The 22079-nt window shown below is 40.7% G+C and overlaps 2 protein-coding genes across 3 annotated transcripts in view; one reads left to right on the plus strand and one right to left on the minus strand.

Annotated features, from left to right (window-relative positions):
• The first annotated feature begins 13 nt into the window (after positions 1–13).
• Positions 14–18468, plus strand: LOC124289305. 2 transcript variants are annotated; one of them, XM_046725913.1, is made up of 10 exons: positions 14–271; positions 971–1240; positions 2488–2884; positions 3462–3575; positions 4913–5096; positions 6193–6349; positions 7050–7132; positions 14906–15095; positions 16849–17022; positions 17681–18468. In XM_046725913.1, the coding sequence occupies exons 1-10, from the start codon at positions 151–153 to the stop codon at positions 17725–17727; spliced, it is 1737 nt and encodes a 578-aa protein (XP_046581869.1). In that variant the 5' UTR covers positions 14–150; the 3' UTR covers positions 17728–18468. The 2 variants fall into 2 exon arrangements, with proteins under 2 accessions (XP_046581869.1, XP_046581870.1); XM_046725914.1 differs by having other exon boundaries at positions 977–1240.
• A 1092-nt stretch (positions 18469–19560) lies between these two features.
• LOC124289382 (WD repeat-containing protein 90-like) overlaps positions 19561–22079 on the minus strand; it is a 65557-nt gene continuing 63038 nt past the window's right edge. Inside the window, 3 exon segments of the mRNA XM_046726004.1 lie at positions 19561–20675; positions 21446–21530; positions 21773–21860. Coding sequence (XP_046581960.1) covers positions 20521–20675; positions 21446–21530; positions 21773–21860 — 328 coding nt within the window. The 3' untranslated portion in view covers positions 19561–20520.

Below are 22079 nucleotides of genomic sequence, written 5' to 3' on the forward strand. Positions count from 1 at the left end.
AAGTACCTGTTCCAAGCTCCTCACCAGTGCGGGACACTGTCGCTCCCCTCTAGTATTAGAATTCGGGGAATAGACTATCGCTGTGTTGAGTTTCAGAGCTGAAACGCACAAGAAGCGAGTAACTGAGAAGAGACAAACTAAGAAATCACAATGAATAACAAACAATTTGTTAATAAATTGTCAGAAGTCTTTGATTTTTTCCTGGGTATACAGAAACCCATTGCTGACGACACATGCCTCCAAAGACTTCTGGATATCTTGAAGGAAAAATGTTAGAACAAGCTGACTATGTTGTTGCGATGCTTTCATGAATAATTTTAATACTTTCCGAGTTTGATCGTTTGTAACTGACATATCCCCAAACTGTCATTATTGAGATTAGAGTGTTATTGCTTTGTCAACCTTTGAAACAGTTATTGGATTTAGTCAAAATAAATACTTTGAAAACTTGGTAATGAGGGACCAATCCTTAACCTACCTTAAAACATGAAGTTTGACACTATAAATATTAATAGGAATGACAAGCCTTCTCTTTTGAGAATATTAATAGGAATGACAAAACTTCTCTTTTGAGCAATAGATCATCCATAAAGACTTGTCATTCCTATTACAACTTCTTAGAATGCATCTCTGTCTTTAGGCCGCCTCCGTGGTGTAGAGGGTTAGAGCTTCCACCCGGAGAGCGTGAAAGACGTAATAATATGGTACTTGTTGGCCCCTGCCTGGCACTCAGCTTTAATGGATAGGACAAGGCTTGGTTGGCTCGGAGTCAGTATAATGTGTCTGAGTGGGGTATTCATGATTAACTGCAGCATGGTATCTCAGTGAGCTAGCACTATAAATCAAGCAGCCACACATACACACGCATGCACATCGTCACATGAGTGAAATATTCTTAAGTACGATGTTAAACCCCATTTCACCTCACCTCACCTCTCTGTTTATAAATATTAGGTTATTTGTCATTCAGTTTCAGATACAGAATGTGAAAGAGGAAGTCAGTTTATTGAACAGGCAACTGAGAAAATTGATACTTTGGAGCCAAGCATTGTGACATTTACCCTCCAGCTTGCCGGACAAGAAGTGCAGACAGAGGGTTCAGCTGTTTCCAAACATCTGTACAAGACAATCAGTAACAAAGGTCTGTGGAAGGATATATCTATAGGAACATCCTACTTTGATAGCTTGAGCCAGGTGGCAAGGACTTCAAATGGATGGAAATGGCTAATAGAAGAGAAAGGTAAAAAAACCATCGTGTGTCAAATACTGTTCATCATATTCATGACAGTATTTAGTTTGATAGATCGGTATAACAGGCAGCCTGGAATATTCACATACAAATTTTTGTTATTTGATTGCAGTTTGCAGTGCAATTGATGGAGCTTGTATGGGAATGATACTTCTAAAATTTTAAATCAGTATGCATTTGTTTGATTATTTTCAGTACACTTTAAGCAGGCATGATAGTGATGATAAGAAAGTTGAGTGGACTGTTGTTTGTTAACACTTTGTAGCTATGATTGGCTTTTCTCATCCATGAGTTGAACTTGTCAGAAGTCAACTGTTGTTATGTAATCTATAACATCTTCTTAAGGTTGGATCCTAGTGCTATCCATTTATGAATATTGAGGACTTTCAAGAATAATGTTTCTTGGTTCTAGGAATGAAAAAGGTGGCCCACCACTCTAACAATTATAATTGAAAGTATGTTTAAGCCTTATGAATATAATAGGGATATACTGAAATTTCCTTGCTTGATGACAATATAACATTGACATTACTGGTATGCATGCTACAACTGAATTAAGTTTATGAAGCAAACACTGAAACAGTGATAGTGTTGCATCTCACTGGACTCCATGGTCAATGAGTATAGGAATCAATATGATGAATATTGTATATCCAGTAAGACCTTGAGACTTGAGGGGTGGTGCGGTAGCCTAGTCATTAAAGCATTCACTCGTCACGCCAAAGACCCGGGTTCGATTCCTCACGTGGGTATACAGTGTGTGAAGCCCATTTCTGGTGTCCTTCACCGTGATATTGCTGATTGCTAAAAGTGGCGTCAAACCATATTCACTCACTCACCCTTGAGACTTCACTGCATCTAATGTGACATCACACTGTCTTTGTTGCTATCTGAGTGCGCTTAGATTCAACAGTTACTGAAAAACAAGTTTAGAGATATTTAATTGTGGTGGCCTTCAGTTAAAAACATTGAGATCTATATAAAAAGTAAAATATGTTGTGGGGCGGTGGGGTAGTCTAGTGGTTAAAGCGTTGGCTCGTCACGCCGAAGACCCAGGTTCGAATCCCCACATGGGTACACTGAGTGAAGCCCATTTCTGGTGTCCCCCGCCGTGATATTGCTGGAATATTGCTAAAAGTGGCGTAAAACCAAACGCAGTCAGTCAGTAAAATATGTTGTGAATGCACATGTGTTTATAAATTTGCAGAAGTTCACTATGTTCAGAAATTGTATTTCAGATTATGTGGACCAAGCCATCCAGTCTTTACAAGAAGACACAAGTCTGTTTCTACACTCTTCAGCTAGGAAACTGGTCATTGTGTTATTAAAAAAACAGAACCACTCACAGATGGACACAAAAGAAAACAAATCAGAAAGCCAAGCAGCAGTATGCAGCCTCTTGTCTCAGGACATTCACAGAGAGTTACAACAGGCAGCAGATTCACCAGATAAACCATTGACTTTGTACCTTGAGAACCTTCTATCTGTTCTTGTCTCCAGTGAAGGTCTACTGCAAGAGGTCTGTGATGAGGATGTTGTGGACAGTCTGCTGCGTATCTGTCTTGGAAGGCGATCAGGATCAAACTCTCTTAGTGGAGAGGCACTCTTGAAATGCCTGGGTGTATATGAGGAAAGGTATCTTGAATCTCATTTGCCCACTCCGTTTCCAAAACATTGCTAAATAATTTACAAAGGTTCTTTACAAATAAAACCTGTCATTGTTTAAATGAGATTGTTTGACTATGTTGGATTTCAGACTGGATGATGAATGGTTTACATTGTAACAAGGGCTAGATTAACAAACTGCCATATTGATACCTCTGTGTGTATCTGTAAATGTATATTATGTGAGTTAGTTAGAAACCACCAAAACAACAAATTCATGGCTGAACCTGTTTGATTAGGTTTCCCAAACAACTGTAACCTAACCTTGTAGCTCATGACACTCAAGTTCTTTATCTCCCAGGGGCGGTGGGGTAGTCTAGTGGTTAAAGCGTTGGCTCGTCACGCCGAAGACCCGGGTTCGAATACCCACATGGGTACAATGTGTGAAGCCCATTTCTGGTGTCCCCCGCCGTGATGTTGCTGGAATATTGCTAAAACCGGTGTAAAACCAAAACTCAGTCAGTCCATCTTAAATTGCCTTCAATCACACAAGTTTGAAATGCATTACTCAGTTCATGTGGTCTGCACTGTGGCTTCTTTCTTTCAGAGGACATGACAAGCTTGATGATTTCATGGAGAGATTTTTCGATCACAGTGGTAATGGACTAACACAGAGAACTGTGTGCAAGTATCACAAGCTGGCAGTCAAAATACACCAAAGGTACAGTGACATCAGATATTCAGCTTTGTAGTGCTGTAAATATGACTGTCCGTATTAAAACCCAGCAATGGACTGATCCCCAGCAATGTATCCTGTTTGTAAAAGGACTCAGTGGAGTCTTAACCAACAGCAGGGATTGGTTTTCACGATGTCAGTCACTGGATGTTCTGGTCTTGACATTATAGTGAAGAGAAACAATTGCTGAATGCTGCATGAACAAACAGCATTACATAGAAACTTGATTTTTATCACTCATTGTTTATAGTTTTGGTTTGGGTGTTGTTTAACACCACACTCAGCAATATTCCAGTTAAATGGCAACAGTCTGTAAATAATCGAGTTTGGACCAAACAATCCAGTGATCAACAGCTTAAGCATAGATCTATTCAATTGGGATACAATGACATGCGTCAACCAAGTCAGCGAGTCTGACCACCCAATCACGTTAGTCGCCTCTTACAACAAGCATGGGTTGCTGTAGACCCAGTCTAACCCAGCTCTTCACGGGTCTCATTGTTTAAAGTTTAAATATGCTTTGTAATAGCCTAGAAAATGAATATGTATTTCTTTGACTCTAATCCTTTTGTCTTTTGCTTTTTAGTAGTAACATTATAATTTTATCACTGGCATTGTCTGATATTCAGTGTAAATTTGTTCAGTGAAGATAAAACCAGTCACTGTTTTCATCAGAAAGCAGGAATTTACTGGTATCTTGCAAATTATCTTGGTGGTGCGTGGTCCTGTGCACAGAGCTCAGATCACGAATCAGTTGAAGTTAAGCAACGTCGAGCTCGGACAATCCTTGGATGGGTGACCATGTTTGGCAGCTTGACTCCTGAGAGTTTCTAGGACTTCAGTCTTGCCCCACAATGAAGCACATGTGATGCATGTTGTCTCACCTTAGGCAAGTGAGTTTGTTCAAATTGCCTCTGTTCACCCAGCAGAAAATGGGTACCCCTTTGGATAAAGTCATGTGACTATAACCTTCTAGCGCCTAACAGGCAGCTGGGTTATCCGGGGTAATAAGAATCAGATTCTGATTAAGCGCCGTGAGCAATCACTTGGTGTTTGGAGACTGTGCGCTACAGAAGATGACTTATTATTATTATTAATTACTATATTCAAAGAAAGGAAAAGTAACCAAAACTAACAATTTGTACCTACTTCCAATATTGCTGGATGACCTGAAGTAGGTGACCTACATAGTATTATTTAGCTTAATAATTCACAGAAACAGCGAGTGTATGACTATTCTAACAGATGTTTTGTTCACAATGGAAGGTTAGGTCCAACACAAGCACATATGACTACATATATGACATACTCTGTGTTGGTAGTTTTCCAGAGCTGGCTGTGTCTGTTGAGCTGCAGGAGATAGTGTTGTTGCCGTACAGCATCATGTTGGGGGTTTCTTCCCTGTCAGTGGACACCAGCCTGCTTCAAACATGTAGACAAGCTATGATAAACAAGGCACAGTGTATCCAACTGCTTCTTCACACAACTGACTCTCTAGATCTGAAGGTAAATATTGACTTGAGAATGCTTCCTTCCATCATTTGTGAATACATACAGCTTCTATATACAGTGTATAACCAACAATGTAAGCACATGTCTGGATTTCATTGAGAATGATGACAGAAAGCTCTCAGTGCTCAGCTGACATTGCACAACTGTATGGTTTCTTGCAATGGTCGATGGCTGCTGACTGTATACATAATGCAGAGTGAAGGTTTTCAAGCAGGTGAGAGTGAGAGGCAACTACCAGGAACAGGTGGTCAGGGTCGCTATCATGTCACCGTATTCCGATCACTTAGATCAATGCACATGCTTTTGATCCAGACTGTTATCTACAGATTGCCGCCATATAGCTGGAATATTGCTGAGTGCATCAATAAACAAACAATATATCACTAATTCATTGCACAACAGCCATACACATTCATGCAGTATATATGTATTAATAACAACTCAATGTTATGAAGATTAAAAGTTGGGTGTGGAATATTATGGCATCATGACAACATCTCAAATGCATTGACTAATGTGCCCTAAAAATTTGGAGAGCGGAAGGTCGCGGGTTCGATCCCCGGCCGGCCATACCAAAAGACGTAAAAATATGGCATTAATGGGTAAGACAACTACTGGTCGGCTCGGAGTGAGTATAATGTGTCTGAGTGGGGTATTCATGCTTAACTACGGCATGGTATCTCAGTGAGCCAGCACTATAAAACAAGCTTTAGTCTGGGGTAGTACAGGCAGCCACACATGCAAACACATGCACATCGTCATATCAGCGAAGTGTTCTTAAGTACGATGTTAACCCCCATTTCACCTCACCTCACCCTAAAAATTCCAGACATCAGAGTATCAAATCCCTTTTCCCATGTGCAATAAATCAGATTGGTGTTCACATTTTCATCTGTTTTCAGATTCATTAGTAAGAAAGTACTGTTGCTATAATTGTGTTTGTTTATTTTTTTTGTTTTGTTTGTTGTTCGATGCCCCGCTCAGCAATATTGCAGCTGTATGGCCGCCGTCTCTAATTAATCGATTGTGAGCTGCTGCGTTTTGAGGAAGCAGGCCATATTTGACTGTATGAGTGGTGGTTGTATTTCAGGATGGACGTCTGCAGGAGATGATGGAGATCTTGGAGCTGACCCACCCGAGAGTGGATGTGTTGGTGGGACATCGTCTGTCCAGTGACATCATACAGAATGTTGTAGACAACAGACGTCTGCAGCTCAGTCTACTGGACAAAATCAACTGCAGTATTGGTATGTTTTAGAAACAATAGTTGACTGTCAACTGTATGTTGATGGTAGTTCGATGCCAGCATTATCATACAAAAATAGGTTCGAAGGCATTACTTGTTACTGTGCTGACACTGAACATGAAACCAATAAGACAAACCTCCTAAAACTAGTTCTCTTGGAGTCAGTAACATGTTTCTTGAGTGGGGTATATATGTGTAACTGCAGCGTTTACCTCAGTGGCCTAGTACTGTAGGGGTGGTGGGGTAGCCTAGTGGTTAAAGCGTTGCTTCGTCAAGCCGAAGACCCGGGTTCGAATCCCCACATGGGTACAATGTGTGAAGCCCATTTCAGGTGTATCCCGCCGTGATGTTGCTGGAATATTGCTAAAAGCGGTGTAAAACCAAACCCAGTCAGTCAGTCAGTCTAGTACTGTAAAACCATGGAAGTGCCCACACAAATGCACATCAATAATAATTTTAAACATGACATCGATCATAAGAATCACTGGAATGTCAGATCAAGGTTTGACTATTTATAGGCACACCCTCATACACCTGAAACATGGCTGAGTGCAGCATTAAGCAACAAACACATACAATGCCTGGTTTAGGGTTGTTTCTTCATCATGACATCCAAGTTTTAACATATCATCTGTGACATGAGCCAGACATTGATGTTGTTGCCGTTTGATAACATGTGAATATATTTCTAACCCTATCAGAAAGCTCTGTTCCTGTTGCCATGCTTACCAAGGCCCTTGATGTCACCATGGAGATCTCAAGTGGAACATGCACTCACAATACAGTAAGAACATTGTATCTCAGGTTTTCTTCTAACCGTGTTGAAGTGGGCCTTATCATGACTCATCGCATACTTTCTGAGAGACATGAGCAAGATTTAGACTTTTTGCAAGACAAATGTTTTGTCTATGAAGGGACTGATAACAGAAAATATCTTTAGGATTTAATCAGTCTGTCATTTTTTATTTCTGCCCGTGAGGTCTGAAGAATATGCCATTGTAGTAATCATGAGGCCAAATAAAAAAAATGTTGTGGTTCCAATTACACTTGTTTTAAATTTAGGGTAGGTAGGTTGGTAGGATTTTTTTTATACATTTATTTTAGAAGTAAAGTATGAACTAATAACACATTTATCAATGTGTAATTGTTTATTCAATCAAGTTTGCAACATCATGTCGACTTTCTCTATCAGAATGACCGATGTCCGCCGTGGCGGGGAAAAAAACAATGGTTTCTGAAAGCTTATTATTTTTCCTTATCCTGACTCATGCTTATTGCTTGTCTTCTTCTTCTTGCGAACATAGTGGAACACGTGTATCTCCCAATTGAAGTTCCCTTCAATTAAAAAATCACTAATTAGTACTCACCACGAGTTACCTCCCTTCCACAAGCGCGTGAACGAGGGCGCCACCTGAACCCATGTGCCTCACTCTCTCCTTCTTCGCCCAGTGAGCTGGACGTGAGAGTGCCTGTGTCTCCCAACACACTATATCCTTTATTTATATTTAGTTTAGTACCTCTTATATTCAGTTATAGAGGTGTAACTAGTATCCTTATTCAACTTGCATTGATTATTAGTCGTGTTTCTGCTGTTTTATTCACGGTTCGCCGGTTTGTTCAGCAGTTTACGCACGAGAATCTGCACAGGTTGTAAACTACGGTATTCCGCTACCGATCCACGCTTAAAATGCCCTAGTTGCATTACTCCATGTTCTATTGTTTCTCGTTGTAAATTATGTATTAATTTACCAATTTCTGCCTTTGATAAATATTTATGTTCCGTTTTGAGACGGAAGGCAGATAAATCTCGCAAACAATCTTCAGTCATGGCTAATAGATCGGAAGCTAATATACCCTGTCAACTGTTGACTGACGACCCGCCACCGCTGGTGGCATGCCGGAGTTTCTCTCGGGATAAGCGGGGACGAGTCCGCTATGTCCAAGAAGTTTACCTGCATCTCAAGACATTCCGTCTTCACAGTCTAAGACTAGGAAAGCGTCCACATCATCTCAACGTACGCTTCGAACCCCCAGGTCCACAGCTTCGTCAAAAGGGAAATCTACGAAAGCTACAAATAATTTTGCCTCCGATATTCTACCTGTCTCAGAATTATGTTTATATGATGATGACATTCGATTATCATTCCAGATGTACCAAGAAAACGCCCAGTATCTGCTACCGCCACTACAGCGCAGATAAACACGCAACCAGAGATGCCTCACGCTGACGCCTGAGTTTACGCATTGAGGGTCCCGGCCACTTTCACAGAGAGGCCACCCCCAACGCCAGCGCAGACCGTCCCAGACGACCTGGTTTACCAAATCATGAGACTGATGGAGGACCGTTACGTTTTACAGAGGCCCCAGAGCCACGGGCCCCAGAGCCCAACCCTTAATAAGTCATACAGGGCCCCAGAGTCCGCCTTTGGCTTCGCCAGAGGGGCCCCAGAGCCCACAAACGCGCCTCCGCGAAGGGCAACCCAGCCCGTAGCGATCACTTCGCAAAGGAAGTCCCAGGCCGCCTCCGCGAAGGAGCTAGAGCCTATCAAGTTGCGAGGGACATCGCAGAGAAGGAGCGCTACGCCGAGCCCACACCCTGTAGAACACAGAGGTCGTTCGCGAAGCAAGCACTCATATGTCGATTCGGACACTGACTCGATACATTCGCGAAGGTCGCGAAGGCTAAGTGGCTCCATATCTACCTCGCCCAGAAGATGTAGAAGAGCTTCGTGAAGTCCCCAGCGTTCGCCGAGGATGTCTCCTCCAAGGTCTCCTTACACTAGCCACTCGTCAGTCCGTTCACCACAGTCCTCTCATAGATCTTCCTACAGATCTAGGACTCCGACATGTGACCCTACATCAGAGGAAGAAGGTATCATTTTCTCAGATGCTGAGATCAGATACTGGATGGTGAATGAGTTACAACTTGCTTCCCCATCGACTGACTGACTGAGTTTGGTTTTACACCGCTTTTAGCAATATTCCAGCAACATCACGGCGGGGGACACCAGAAATAGGCTTCCCCATCGAAGAACGAGAATTCAACTCAGACTTACCTGATGAAGGATGATGATGTAGACAATATCACCTTACCTCCTATTGACCCGATTGCAGCGGTACCAGCTAATTTGGATACAGCCTGTTCCAAATCTTCAAAAGTCCAATCTACACATTTCCCGGTCTTCAATGCCAAGAAATTTGCTGGACACAATATGGACCCCTTTTTCAAGGCCCAGGATATTGATGACAACTTTAAATTAATCAGCTTATGCCAAGTCCAGAAGTTACAAAGTAGACGATCGCGAAATTCGCCAACTAGATACCATCGCCAGGAGGATGTTCTTGGATTGAATAGATCTAGAACGATTAATGAAACTCTCATCACCAAGTTCAAGAATTCTACAGAGGAGGAAGATAGAATGATCTACTCAGCTCTACTCATGCAGAAAAGAGACCACCAATTTCTTACAGAGCACCTATCAGCGCTTACTGAAACTACTACCATGGCTCGTCGGCAAGGCTTACTAGCCTCCTGCTCTTGGGATAAGCAATTTACAGAATCTCTATACACAGCTCCATGGTCATCACCCTTACTGTTTGGTGGCAACATAGACAAGGTCTCCAAAGAAGTATCTAAAGACTCGAGAGAGGTTCTTATGATCAGATCCATGGATACCTTAGCGAACGTTATTAAACAGTCAACACAGAGATACTCGGGCAAGTTTTCGGGGCTACAGAAAGCACGGGACAAGAAATTAGCTGCAGCTAAAGATCCCAAGGATTCTTTTCGTCGCCCATACAACAAATTTAGGGGAGGATCAGCTAGAGGCAGATCATCCAGAGGTGCCCGTGGATTTAGACGATGAAATTCAGGTTCGGAACGACTGGAGTCTTCCACCCCCAGCCGTTCCAGTACAACCGTCTCAAGTGCTTGATCCATATGTATCCAACATCCTACAGCACGGATATCTAATACAACTCAAGGCCAAGCCTCCGTTAACAGTCAACCCCCCAGGGTTCAACGTTCAACCGGCACAACTACCTATGTTAAGAGAAACAGTACTTACTCTACTAAACAAACAGGCCTTAGAAGTTCTGGATCAACGAAACATCGTACCAGGTTTCTACTCCCCAGTTTTCCTAGTGCCGAAGAAAAATTCCAAGGAGAAGTTTCGTCTCATATACAACATGAGCATCTTCAACAGAGAATATCTTTGCAAGCCTCCAACGTTTCAAGATGATACACTTACCGCAACTTCGCATTTAATTCGCACTCAAAGATTACATGGCCAGCATAGATTTGCAAGACGATATCTACACATTCGATTCATCCCAACTCAAGGAAATATCTAAGATTTATCCTAGACGGGAAAAATTACCAATGGAAGGTTCTTCCCTTCGGAATCACATCGGCCCCTTGGGTATTCACAAGAGTGACCAAGCCTATTGTCTCATACCTACATCGTCAAGGTCTTCGAAGCGCTTTTACCTAGAGGACGGTATACAAGTGGATCCAGATCCACAGCGTCTCAGACTACAGCTGAACTTTATAATCAAGCTACTAACACAATTAGGATGGTTAGTAAATCCACTAAAGTCGGACCTAGAACCAATGCAAGATCTGCAATTTCTATGTATACGATTTCTAACAGCTCAGAATTGTATTGTAGTCCCGAGGACAGATGGATCAAGATCCAACAACTTATTCTCAAGTCCTACTCTCTCTCCGCTACCACTCACGACAGTGGCAGAGCCTATTGGGACTACTCACATCAGCTCAAGATTTGACAGTCAGAGGCAGGCTTCAATTACGTCCGCTACAAGTCCTCATCAATGCTCATCTCGAGACCCTCTACCATTCAGTCTACCAGATTATGTCAAACCACATCTACTCTGGTGGACCAAGAGATTGAATGTTTGCGCAGGCGCTTCTCCTTAGTAGAGCCTGAAACTAACACACATCTCTACGTAGACGCTGGCCACTACAAGGTTGGGGAGCCCACCTTGCTGGCAGGACAGCGTCAGGCCTATGGAGCAATCAAGAGAGCAAATGTCACATAAATCTGCTAGAGATGCAAGCAGTCATAAACGCCATAAGTCACTGGAGCAACATACTACAGAACGCTCAGTTGATGGTTCACACAGACAATTCAACAGTGGCGTTTTATGTGAACAAACAAGGTTCAACAAGGTCACAGAACCTACTGACTCAAAGTTTCAGACTGTTCGATTTAATCGACAATCTAAACATACACGTCAGAGCTTGCCACATTCCAGGAGCAAAGAATGTATTAGCAGACGCTCTCTCTCGGCCACACCAACCGTCGCCGACAGAGATATTCAATCAAATAATCATGGAAATAGGATCTCCACTGATAGACCTATTCGCCACTCGATTCAACAAGCAACTGACAACATTCGTGTCGCCAGTGCCAGACCCACTAGCATGGGCAACGGACGCTCTAAGCATATCCTGGGAGAGACTCAACGCGTACGCTTTCCCGCCTCCAGCGTTGATCCAACAAGTCTTACAGAAAATCAGTCAAACGCAGAGCCTCCATCTGATTTTAGTCGCGCCCTACTGGCCAGCAAGAACTTGGTTTCCAGATCTCATTCAAGTAATGGGAAAACCAATTCTTCAGCTCCCACAACGCCAATCTATTGATACATCCGCGACACCAAACAAGTGCACGAAACACCAGAAGCATTCCAACTTCACGCATGGATTGTATCAAGGCATGTCTGAATAAGAGAGGTTATTCTGCCAGAGCTGCTAAAGCGTCACGCTTTGCACTACATAACTCAACTCGTAACTTGTAACGATGACAAATGGCACAGTTTTGTCAATTACGCTGCTAAGAAAGGATTTACAGCCAGATATGCTACACATCCTCAAGTGGCAGATTTCTTATGTTATCTACGGCTAACTAAGAATCTAAAAGGCTCAACCTTTGTCCACTTTATCTTGCAGCCATAAGTTCTGTCATAACTATGCTTAACGGGCCAAGTTAACAAAAACACCAGAGTTACTCGCTTTGTTACGATGCTGCCCGATTGGAGGATCAGAAACGGAAGTTTCACGCCCAGCCTGGGATCTAAATATAGTGTCTCCAACACCTCACTAGTGAGGCTTATGAACCATTGCTATCTACATCGCTTGGAATCACTGACCCACAAAACCTTATTCCTGTTAGCACTAGCTACGGACGCCAGGATGTCAGAGATTCACGCTTTGGATTACGAGAGAACACGCTTTGATGATATTCATAACATCGCCATCTGGGACTGGCTGGGATTTTATAGCTTAAAACCAACTGCCAGGTCAACCAGACAGATTATTCCACGTCCGAGGCTCTCTCATCCATACTTGGACCGCATGATACGATGGATCTATCACTATGCCCAGTGAGGGCACTGAAAATATATCTCCAACGATCCAAACAGAGCAGAGGGAAAATCAAGAGATTATTTATCCCTATATCTACAGCCACGCAGACGAACTCTCACGCACTACAATCTCTATCTGGATCAGAACTGTCATACTACGTGCCTACAAGGCTGCAGGACTCGACTCTCCAAGAGCTTCTAATCCTCACTTAAATTAGAGCTAGCCTCAACTCTCTTCTACATGGGAATTGCTCGCTGAATACCATAATGGAGGGATGTTTCTGGAGATCCGATATGGTGTTTGCCAACCACTATCTGAGAGATATCACCACCGAGGACGCCTCAGGTATCCACCATTTCGTCCCATGGTCCTCGCCAACAGTTGACAGTTCCACGGAGAAGATAAGTCTATCTTACAGATTTTATACTTATCTGATAACAGTACTAATAGCTACATGCTATCTATATATTTTGCTTAAGTTTAATTTATTATCTTAAGCTCAGTACTATGGTGTTTATATCATACTATATATAAGCTTACAACTCCTAGGAGTTTTGCTACTATATATATATGTTCAGCTTAAGTTTCATCAATCCTTAAGCTCAGTCATATGGTCATATGCATAAATGTATTAGCTAACAAACTCTAAGGAGTTGGTTACTATTACACAGCTTAAGTTATAATTATATCTTAAGCACAGTACTATACTATTAAAGCTTAAATATATGCATATCTTAAGCTTAATACTTTGGTTAATTTATAAAAGTATCCACTATAAACTCACAGAAGTGTATATTATCACATTAATAGCTTCAGCTTACATTAATGTTGTATATGCTTTTATCATATTCTATAGATTGTAATAACCTTTATATGGCAGCTGATAAGTTAAACAGCAGGAATTCATCAGTTCAGTGCCTTTGTGAAGTTCCCATAGGGTTATTACAATCATCACAGTTCAAATCACTAATTATTAAAATCCAAAGTATATATATTCCCACCTCCTTTTCCGTCGGATTCTACAAGCAATAAGCATGAGTCAGGATAAGGAAAAATATGAAATTTTAGAGTAAAATTAATATTTTATACTTATCCTGACTCATGAGGTAAGCTCTCCCCCTCCTCCCACTTAACACTTTGGATTTCTTCGAAAAATAAAGTGTCGGGCTCGAAACAAAAGGAGAGAGTGAGGCACATGGGTTCAGGTGGCTACTCGCTCCTGCTTGTGGAAGGGAGGTCACTCGTGGTGAGTACTAATTAGTGATTTTTTAATTGAAGGGAACTTCAATTGGGAGATACACGTGTTCCACTATGTTCGCAAGAAGAAGAAGACAAGCAATAAGCATGAGTCAGGATAAGTATAAAATATTAATTTTACTCTAAAAATTTCATTTTTCCACACCTCTTTAAAAAAAATAGGTTCGGCACCAGAATTCAAGGGTTCGTCGGGTAATCAGAACCACAACAATTTGTTTAGGCCTGACCAATCAGGATGCAGCTTTGAGTAATGAGGATCGGGATGAGTAGAAGTTATAACGTTTGTTCCACTGCCTGCTGAAGTACAGACTGCCGATCACATTACAAGGGATAGTTTTGATGAACTGGTCGAGTGCATGGCATGATTGTGTTTGAGGATCATGAGGGCTAAGACACCATTAATAATTTACAGGGAAAGATGTAAGGACAAATAATGCAGGTGAACAGATTACCTGTACTCAATGTATAAGCTGTTCTTTTGAACAGAGTGAATAGTGTTCTGGAAAGATAGTTTTGGTATCAAATACATTCAATATGCAAAATATTGTTTGTAAAATTCTATGTACATTTTTCGAATAATTAAGTCTGTAATTAATTGAAATATACTGAGGGAAACAAATAAGGGAACACCACTTCATGGCAGTGTTCCTTTATTTATTCCCAGATTTCCTCCACAGTACTATTCAAAGCTGGTGATGAAAACTGGAAAGTATTAAAGGAACGCTTGAATTTTCATGTGTTCCTTTATTTGTTTCTCTCAGTATACTTGGAACATGTTAGGCTCTTTAAGCATGAAAGCCATTGATAGGTAATGTAGGCATAAGACAGTTATATTTTAAATTGGTTTCAGTTTATGAATGTAACCAACTGTTAATTCAGTCATTATACCTTGCAGGTTAATGTATATTTCAGGTACAACAAAAAGGCTTCGACTGTGTATTTTCTATACTGGGTGTATTGGCATGTGCAGCATGTGGAAGTGAATGTCTGACCAGTTACCTCCCCTTGATTGTGGGCCAGCTGGACAGGCATCTCGTGAGCACACAGTGGGAGAACAGGGACACTGCTGTTGAAGCCATTATCAAACTCACCAACCTACACAGTAAGTAAATATCATTTTGACAGTTCTGTAAGACATGGATCATAATTGACTGTTTTCTTCATTGCCAACAATATTCCTGTGATATCACTACAGACAGTAAACAGGTATGGCTATGCAATGTCTCTTTGTGCCAGGCCGCCGCCATATAGCTGGAATATTGCTGTGTGCGGCGTAAAACTAAACTCACTCACTCACTTTGTGCCAGGGCACCAGGACACAACCATCTTCTTGTGGAGATCTGGGTTAGGATTGGTCCGCATCAACCCATGCTTATCGTAAGAAGCGACTAACGGAATCGGGTGGTCAGGCTCGCTTACCTTTGTTGATGCCTGTCATTGTGTCCTAATTACGTATTGTCTGAGCTCATGAAGTCAATCACTGGATTGTCTGGTCCAGACTTGATTTTTTAGAGGCTGCGGTCATATAAATGGAACATTGTCGAGTGTGGCATTAAACAAGAAACAAAACCGAAATATACGTTAATAAACGTTTTTGACAGACGAGCGGATCTTCCAAATACAGCCCCCGGGGTCACGGGGGTCATGGGGGTCATGTACCATTTTAAGAAGTTCCGGAGAAGAAATAGTTCCCTCTTTAAAAGGCTGTATCTCAGTTTTTCTTGGGTCTACGGTCAAAACAATTAGTGTTCTGGAATCCCCAAGCCTTCATCTACCACACTGGCCAAACACTGAAACCAAATAACTGCCAAATGATACGTTTTAGTGACTTGACCCGTCCAGGCAAAATTGTTGGGAATTCGATTGTGCATCTGTACAAGAGATTTGGAAGTGTTGGAACAATTAGTTCTTGAGATATTTGCTGTCAAACTTTGAAATTTTGGAATTAATTTTGAATTATCTCCCATTTGCTATTGGGCCTAGAGCCTAGAGATTTTTAAGGGGAATATCTACACCTCAGTGCGCATCTGTGATTTTTTGTAGGCGATTCGGAGCATTGGTTTAGGAGTTATGTTTGGTACAAATATCGGTGGAATAATAAATAATAATGATAATAATCCGAACGATTACAATAGGTCTCCTGCCTAGAGGCAAGGCGCCCTAATAAACCAAACTGGAGGCACCTGGTACTCACTTTAGATCCCCAGGGTGCCAGATAATTTTTCAACATCAGGAGTACGTACTCCTTATTTTTTCAATATAAGAGTAGTGGAAAACCTTAAGTGTACATTCAGAGTACTGAATGGAAATAAATGGACTCTCGGTAATCTTGTCATTCCTTTCATGTATGCACCACAACATTGTTACTCTTGTGTAAACAGGTCAATAAACAATAAAACAATACTTTTTCCCATAAATACGAGTGTAAATGATTCTAAGACCGTACACCATTGCTGTGGTGCGTATCTGCTACGTTTTTCAAAATATTTCCTACCGTATCATGCATAATTTTTATCAGTACATACGCCGATACGGCCCTTATCTGGAGCCCTGGAGCCCTACATATTAGCATGGGGTTCCAGGAATCTAACCTGATCCATTATCACCACACTAATAAACCCGATACGGAAGTGATGTTTGATGGTCAGATTAAACTGAATATGGTCCTTTGCTGATCTAATCTGAAAGCAACATATAGCCTCAGTATGTCATATGCCCTGAAAAGCAGTTATCACCTTGATTGTTGTCTATGACTGTGACTTTTTAATTTGTAAACATTTTTCTTTATTATTGTGGCGTTTCAGCTGCTTCTTATATGGCAGTTAATTTCTGTGCTTTCTTTAACAATACTACAGATGTTCCTGTTGCTGGTGATCTACTGATGTCCAGCCACATCTTTGGGTCAGCCTGGCAATGTGTGTCAGACAGCAACAGCTACGTCCGAGCTCAGCGCAATCAGACTAGTTGCTGCAGTTGCCATGGCACCACAGCTTTGGGATGCCTTCCTGTCTCAGCTCAAACAAACAGAGGTGATAAATGATTCCTGCTGTAACTCTGTGTAAAAATGAGGACTACAATTTGTTACTTGCTATAATTTGATGAAATGGGGAGGGTGCAGGTTATCTGATTGTATGGTGTACAAACCGTATGACGTTATGTTTTGGAAACAAATCAAATATGCTTCCTTGTGTTCTATTATTACAGATGTACCTCTGTTGAAAAGCAATATGTAAATTGTACAAGTAAACCATTCCAGTGATTAGACAATAAGGTCAATTAGATTGTACTTGGAGTACTAGAACCGTCCTTCAGTTGCATTTTAGAAGTACAATATAGATAAACTTTATGGATAATAACTTCTTTTATTCTGTGAGTGCGATGTTTCGATACAGATTCTTGCTTGACAAAACACTCACAAAATAAAAGAAGTTGTTATTCATAAAATTTGTCTATATTGTACAATGAAACACTTCATAGATTATCTCACCCTGATAAGCTGCAACATTGTCAGTTCCAGTGCAGGGTGGAACCATCCTCATTCAACTGCTTTCCCAACAGCAATAACTTCAGATACTGATAGTGTTCGAACTCAAGATTACACATGTTGGGATTTATCGGTATTCATTATTGTCATATTAACCTTTTCTTCTGTCTCGTCTCATCTCATTGAGAACCATTTTGTTGTAGGCAGACATTGTTCACAAGTTATTGGACATAATAAAAACGGACAGTGAAGCCTTCCCTCGCAGAGCTGCTGTTTCAAGCTTACAAACCATTTACTCTAACAGAAGAATACTGGAACCAGTTGTCAGGGAAATATTCTCAGCGATGGTCCAAGCAATGGCAGACTTTGACTGGGAAGTGAAGGCAAATACTCTAGATTTCTGGCAAAGTGTCTCTGATCAGAAGATAAAGTGCCCTTCTTCAAATGTTCCTGATTATGCTGTAGATCTTTCACCAAGTGGCACAAAGAGAAAGTTTGATAATGGCAGCACATTGAGCGATGATCTGATTGTACTGAGCCGGACAGGTTTTTGTGAAGCCATCGTATCAGGCACACAGGACTATGACAACCATGTTCGTGAAAAATCTTACAGAATACTGAAGAATCTTAAAGCAAAGATTGGTGATGATGTTAATGAAAATCAGCTGAAGAAATTAAAAGTTGAAAATGGTGATACAACCAATGGCAAACACAGTACAAATTCAGAATCAGAATTAGGCACTGCTAGCCTGACAACAGTTCTTCACCTCCTAAGAGATGTGGACATTGAACTTCAGTTGTCCATAATTTCAGGCAGTTCTGATGAGTACAGTAAGAACCCTCTTGCTCTTCTGGAGGACATTTTGTCTGAAGACAAGGACATCGAAGATGACAAATTTGTTGACTGTTACTAAAGCAAAACTCTACATATTGTTGCAATTTGTAAAATAACTTTTATATAATTTTAGGAATAAATACTTTTGTTATTTTATGTCATGTACGAAGTTTGAGATGACCAGATACCTAGCTAGTCATCCTGACAAGTCAAAGGTTGTGTGTTCAAGATTTGTCTATTGTCTCACTGGCTCTTGACCAAGGACAAAAATCATCCTCCTGAAAAGATGTGGTACTGAATGCCAAAGGTGCTTCCACAAGTATAATCTTGCTGCTCCACAATGTTAGCTTTATTGCATCAAGCAGTTCCAGAAGCAGTTTGGCAGGGAAAGAAACCAGCGGTTGATAGGGTGACAATCATCTCCTCATCTTACTCTTAAATGTCACAAAAACAAAGGAACTGATAACTGACTTTCGGAGTAAACCCACAGAAATGCTTCCAGTGATAATCAAAGGTGAATGTGTTGAGACAGTGTCGGAGTAGAAGTATCTGGGAACCTTCATTGACTCTAAGCTGAACTGGAACTCTAACACTGAAGCCCTATACAAAAAGTGTCAACAACGTCTTCAGCTCATGCGTAAACTGAGATCTTTTAATGTTAACCCATCTGCGATGTCATCTTTTTATGTAGCATTTATTCAGAGTATTTTAACATTTTCCTTCCATTGTTGGTACGGGTCTCTCTCAGTTCATCTCAAATCTAAAATTGACAAAATTGTTAACACTGCAAGTAAAATCACTTGAGTCAGATTTGAATGTTTATCATCAATACATGAGCGGCAAATCGTGAATCAAGCTGTCAAAATCATATCTGACCGTACTCACTACTTAAATTCGGAATACAACCTCCTCCCTTCAGGCCGGCGCTACAAAGTTCCAATTGTGAAAACTAAGAGAGCCTGTACATCCTTTATTCCAAGTACCATATCTCTCTTAAACAAATGTGAAGATACCTAAATCAAAGAATTTATGTAAATATGTTTGGTATCTCTCTAATGTGTCAGTAGCTCTGCTGATTTAACACAAATTCCTGAAAACGCATTAAAGTAGTATTCTATTCTATATGGTTTCTCATCTGAGTAAACTATCCTTTGCATCCATTGTGAAGATCAAATCTCAAATTTACTTGCCGAAATGACAAGCATGGAATATGAGTTCTAACAGTTTCATAAAAATGAAGTTAAAGGATAAGTCAGGTATTGTTTTATTATTCTAAAACAATAATGAAGCTAAAACAAATTTAACATGCTAATGACAAACTGAGTATAAAATGAAGTAGTTGTCTGATATACAATTGGCTACAGCTGAAAAATAAAATGCAGCATGTTACAATAATAAGTTACTGAGTTACCTGCATAAACTCTGTACAACTGTACATGGAATGGACCAGGGATTCTAGCTACTTTATATAAATCTATTTTCTATAACCACTACTTGATACCCATCTTTAATACTCCATGAGTTTGTATACACTTCATTATCAAATACAAAGCGTATGACTACTTTGGCAAGTAGACTATATTTAATCAATACGTCATGTCACTATATAACACATCATCCATGAATATGGTGGGAAAACTATATGGAAAAGGCACACAAGGATAACTGATAGTGACAGGTCTGGTCACTCAGTATTTTTGAGCACTGTGGAATGACAAGAACATGCATGTGCGTTGGACGGAATGGTACATGTGTGAGTCACACTCTCTGTGCTGTCAAGGTGGCACTGTCTATCACTTGTTCATCTTTAAGAGTTCTGCTCATCTGCTCTTCTGATGAAGAACACGCTGCACACTCTTGTTGTGACGAGTTATTTCTCATGATGGTTCTGGAAAAGCTCAGATCTGTAATTGTGGCTTGTATGAATAGAATCCTGTGTATAGGCAGATTCTATTTTGGATAGAACCATCGCTCTTGTATACAGAACCATTGATCTTGTGTATAGAACCAATGTTCTTAAGGATAGAACCATTTCTCCTGTGCATAGAATCAGTGTTCTTGCAAATAGAACCAATGTTCTTATGGATAGAACCATTGCTCTTGTGAATAGAACCATTGCTCTTATGGATAGAACCATTGCTCTTGTGAATAGAACCATTGCTCTTATGGATAGAACCATTGCTCTTCTGGGTGGAAACAACATTCTTATTACACAGTGACCTCCCACACGAAGATCTCAGAGTAAGCCGACGTCAACAGCTGCTTGCCATCATGGGAGAACTTAGCAATGTTGACGGAGTCATTGTGGCCGATGAAGTCCTGGAAACTGCCTTCGTAGTAGTCCATCAGCTTCAAGAGGCGCTCTAACAAAGAAGATGTTAACAGAACCATTACAGTATGCCATGAAGATAAGGAACTTACAGTCCTTCTTAATTAGAACAGACTCTATACATACAGTAAACCATATTGCTGATACCACATCATCGTTAGATAGATTACCTATGCATATAACTCACTCTTCTTATCTCCTACTCAAGGTACATGCTGCCTTATGTGTACTTATATTATTCATTCTTTCAAAAAAGTATTTCCCTTAGATTCTTTTTTACAGACTGAAAGGCCATAAACATATGTGTATTGCATTTCAGACTGTCCCAAAATAGGGTGAATGGGTAGGCTCATGTTTTAGGTGTTTTTAACAATTTGTTGTTCTTTGAAGAAAAAAGTCTGCATTCAAATAAATATAATGGCTGGTGTATCTGAAGTGCTGTGAAATACATTCAAACTAGCGGCATAAGATTCAGATAATACCAGGACAGTTAACAAGAAATTATGCAATTTAAGAAAACAAAATAAAGGGGTTTAGTGGTGCCATATTACGATTCCTCGGAAACAGGAAACATTATATATCTTGCCAAAGAATTTTACAACATAGTGTCTACATCAGGAGACAACTGCTTTGGGGCATCGGACACACCACATGCATTGTAATAACAAATCTGAGAAAGATTTATTAAAAATGCATTAAATATATTATGATTTCTTAATAAATTATCTTACAATTACCAGTATTAAAACCAAAACTACAAAACTGTATGGGTTGACCTTCAATCCAATTCCTAGTATACTTTACCATTAGTTCCTATGGCAATGAGGGAGGAGTCTGCCGCCAGATCCAGACAGTTGGCCCAGTGAGTGAGAGCCGTGGTCCTCACAACCTGCACCAGCGAAGGAAACATGTCATCTTAAATGAAGACCAGCATCCCCAGTGAAGGAATATAGTTTAACCACTGGTAGCAATATTCCTGTTGTATGTATAAACATTTTTATATATATAGCATATATAGTAAGGCTTGGTACTCTTAAAACAGTTTCTCATTACCTGGTTGTTGTAACAATGTTCTACAGTATATAGACCTCGAATGCCATGACAAGTTGAGTTCATTTCCTTCATCCTTACCTTTCTCTGAGACAGGCTGTAGAACTGGAGATGTTTCTGCATCCCATAGCCAGTGTACACAATGAGGTCAGTCTCCTCTGGAGAGAACCTGGCGATGCTGGGGGCAGGAGGCTGTATTGGGCCTGGAGGAGGAAGGACTTTCTATATATCAACTGCAGAGCATGTAGAGGGACTGACTTAGTATGGTGTTAGGGCGTTTTTAGCAATATTCCAGCAATATCATGGCGGGAGACACCAGAAATGGGCTTCACAAATTGTACCCATGGAGGCTGTACTGGGCCTGAGGAGGAAGAACTTTCTATATATC

The sequence above is a fragment of the Haliotis rubra genome, unplaced genomic scaffold (assembly GCF_003918875.1).
Source record: "Haliotis rubra isolate DU_JTF1 unplaced genomic scaffold, ASM391887v1 Scf44, whole genome shotgun sequence".
NCBI classification, from domain to species: Eukaryota; Metazoa; Mollusca; class Gastropoda; order Lepetellida; family Haliotidae; genus Haliotis; species Haliotis rubra.

Excerpts from the sequence above, each read along its gene's own strand:
- LOC124289305 (XM_046725913.1), top strand. The coding sequence starts at position 151 with ATGAATAACAAACAATTTGTTAATAAATTGTCAGAAGTCTTTGATTTT. Across the intron at positions 5,097-6,192 it reads CTGACTCTCTAGATCTGAAG|GATGGACGTCTGCAGGAGAT; the intron begins GTAAATATTGAC and ends GTTGTATTTCAG. Across the intron at positions 6,350-7,049 it reads CAAAATCAACTGCAGTATTG|AAAGCTCTGTTCCTGTTGCC; the intron begins GTATGTTTTAGA and ends TAACCCTATCAG.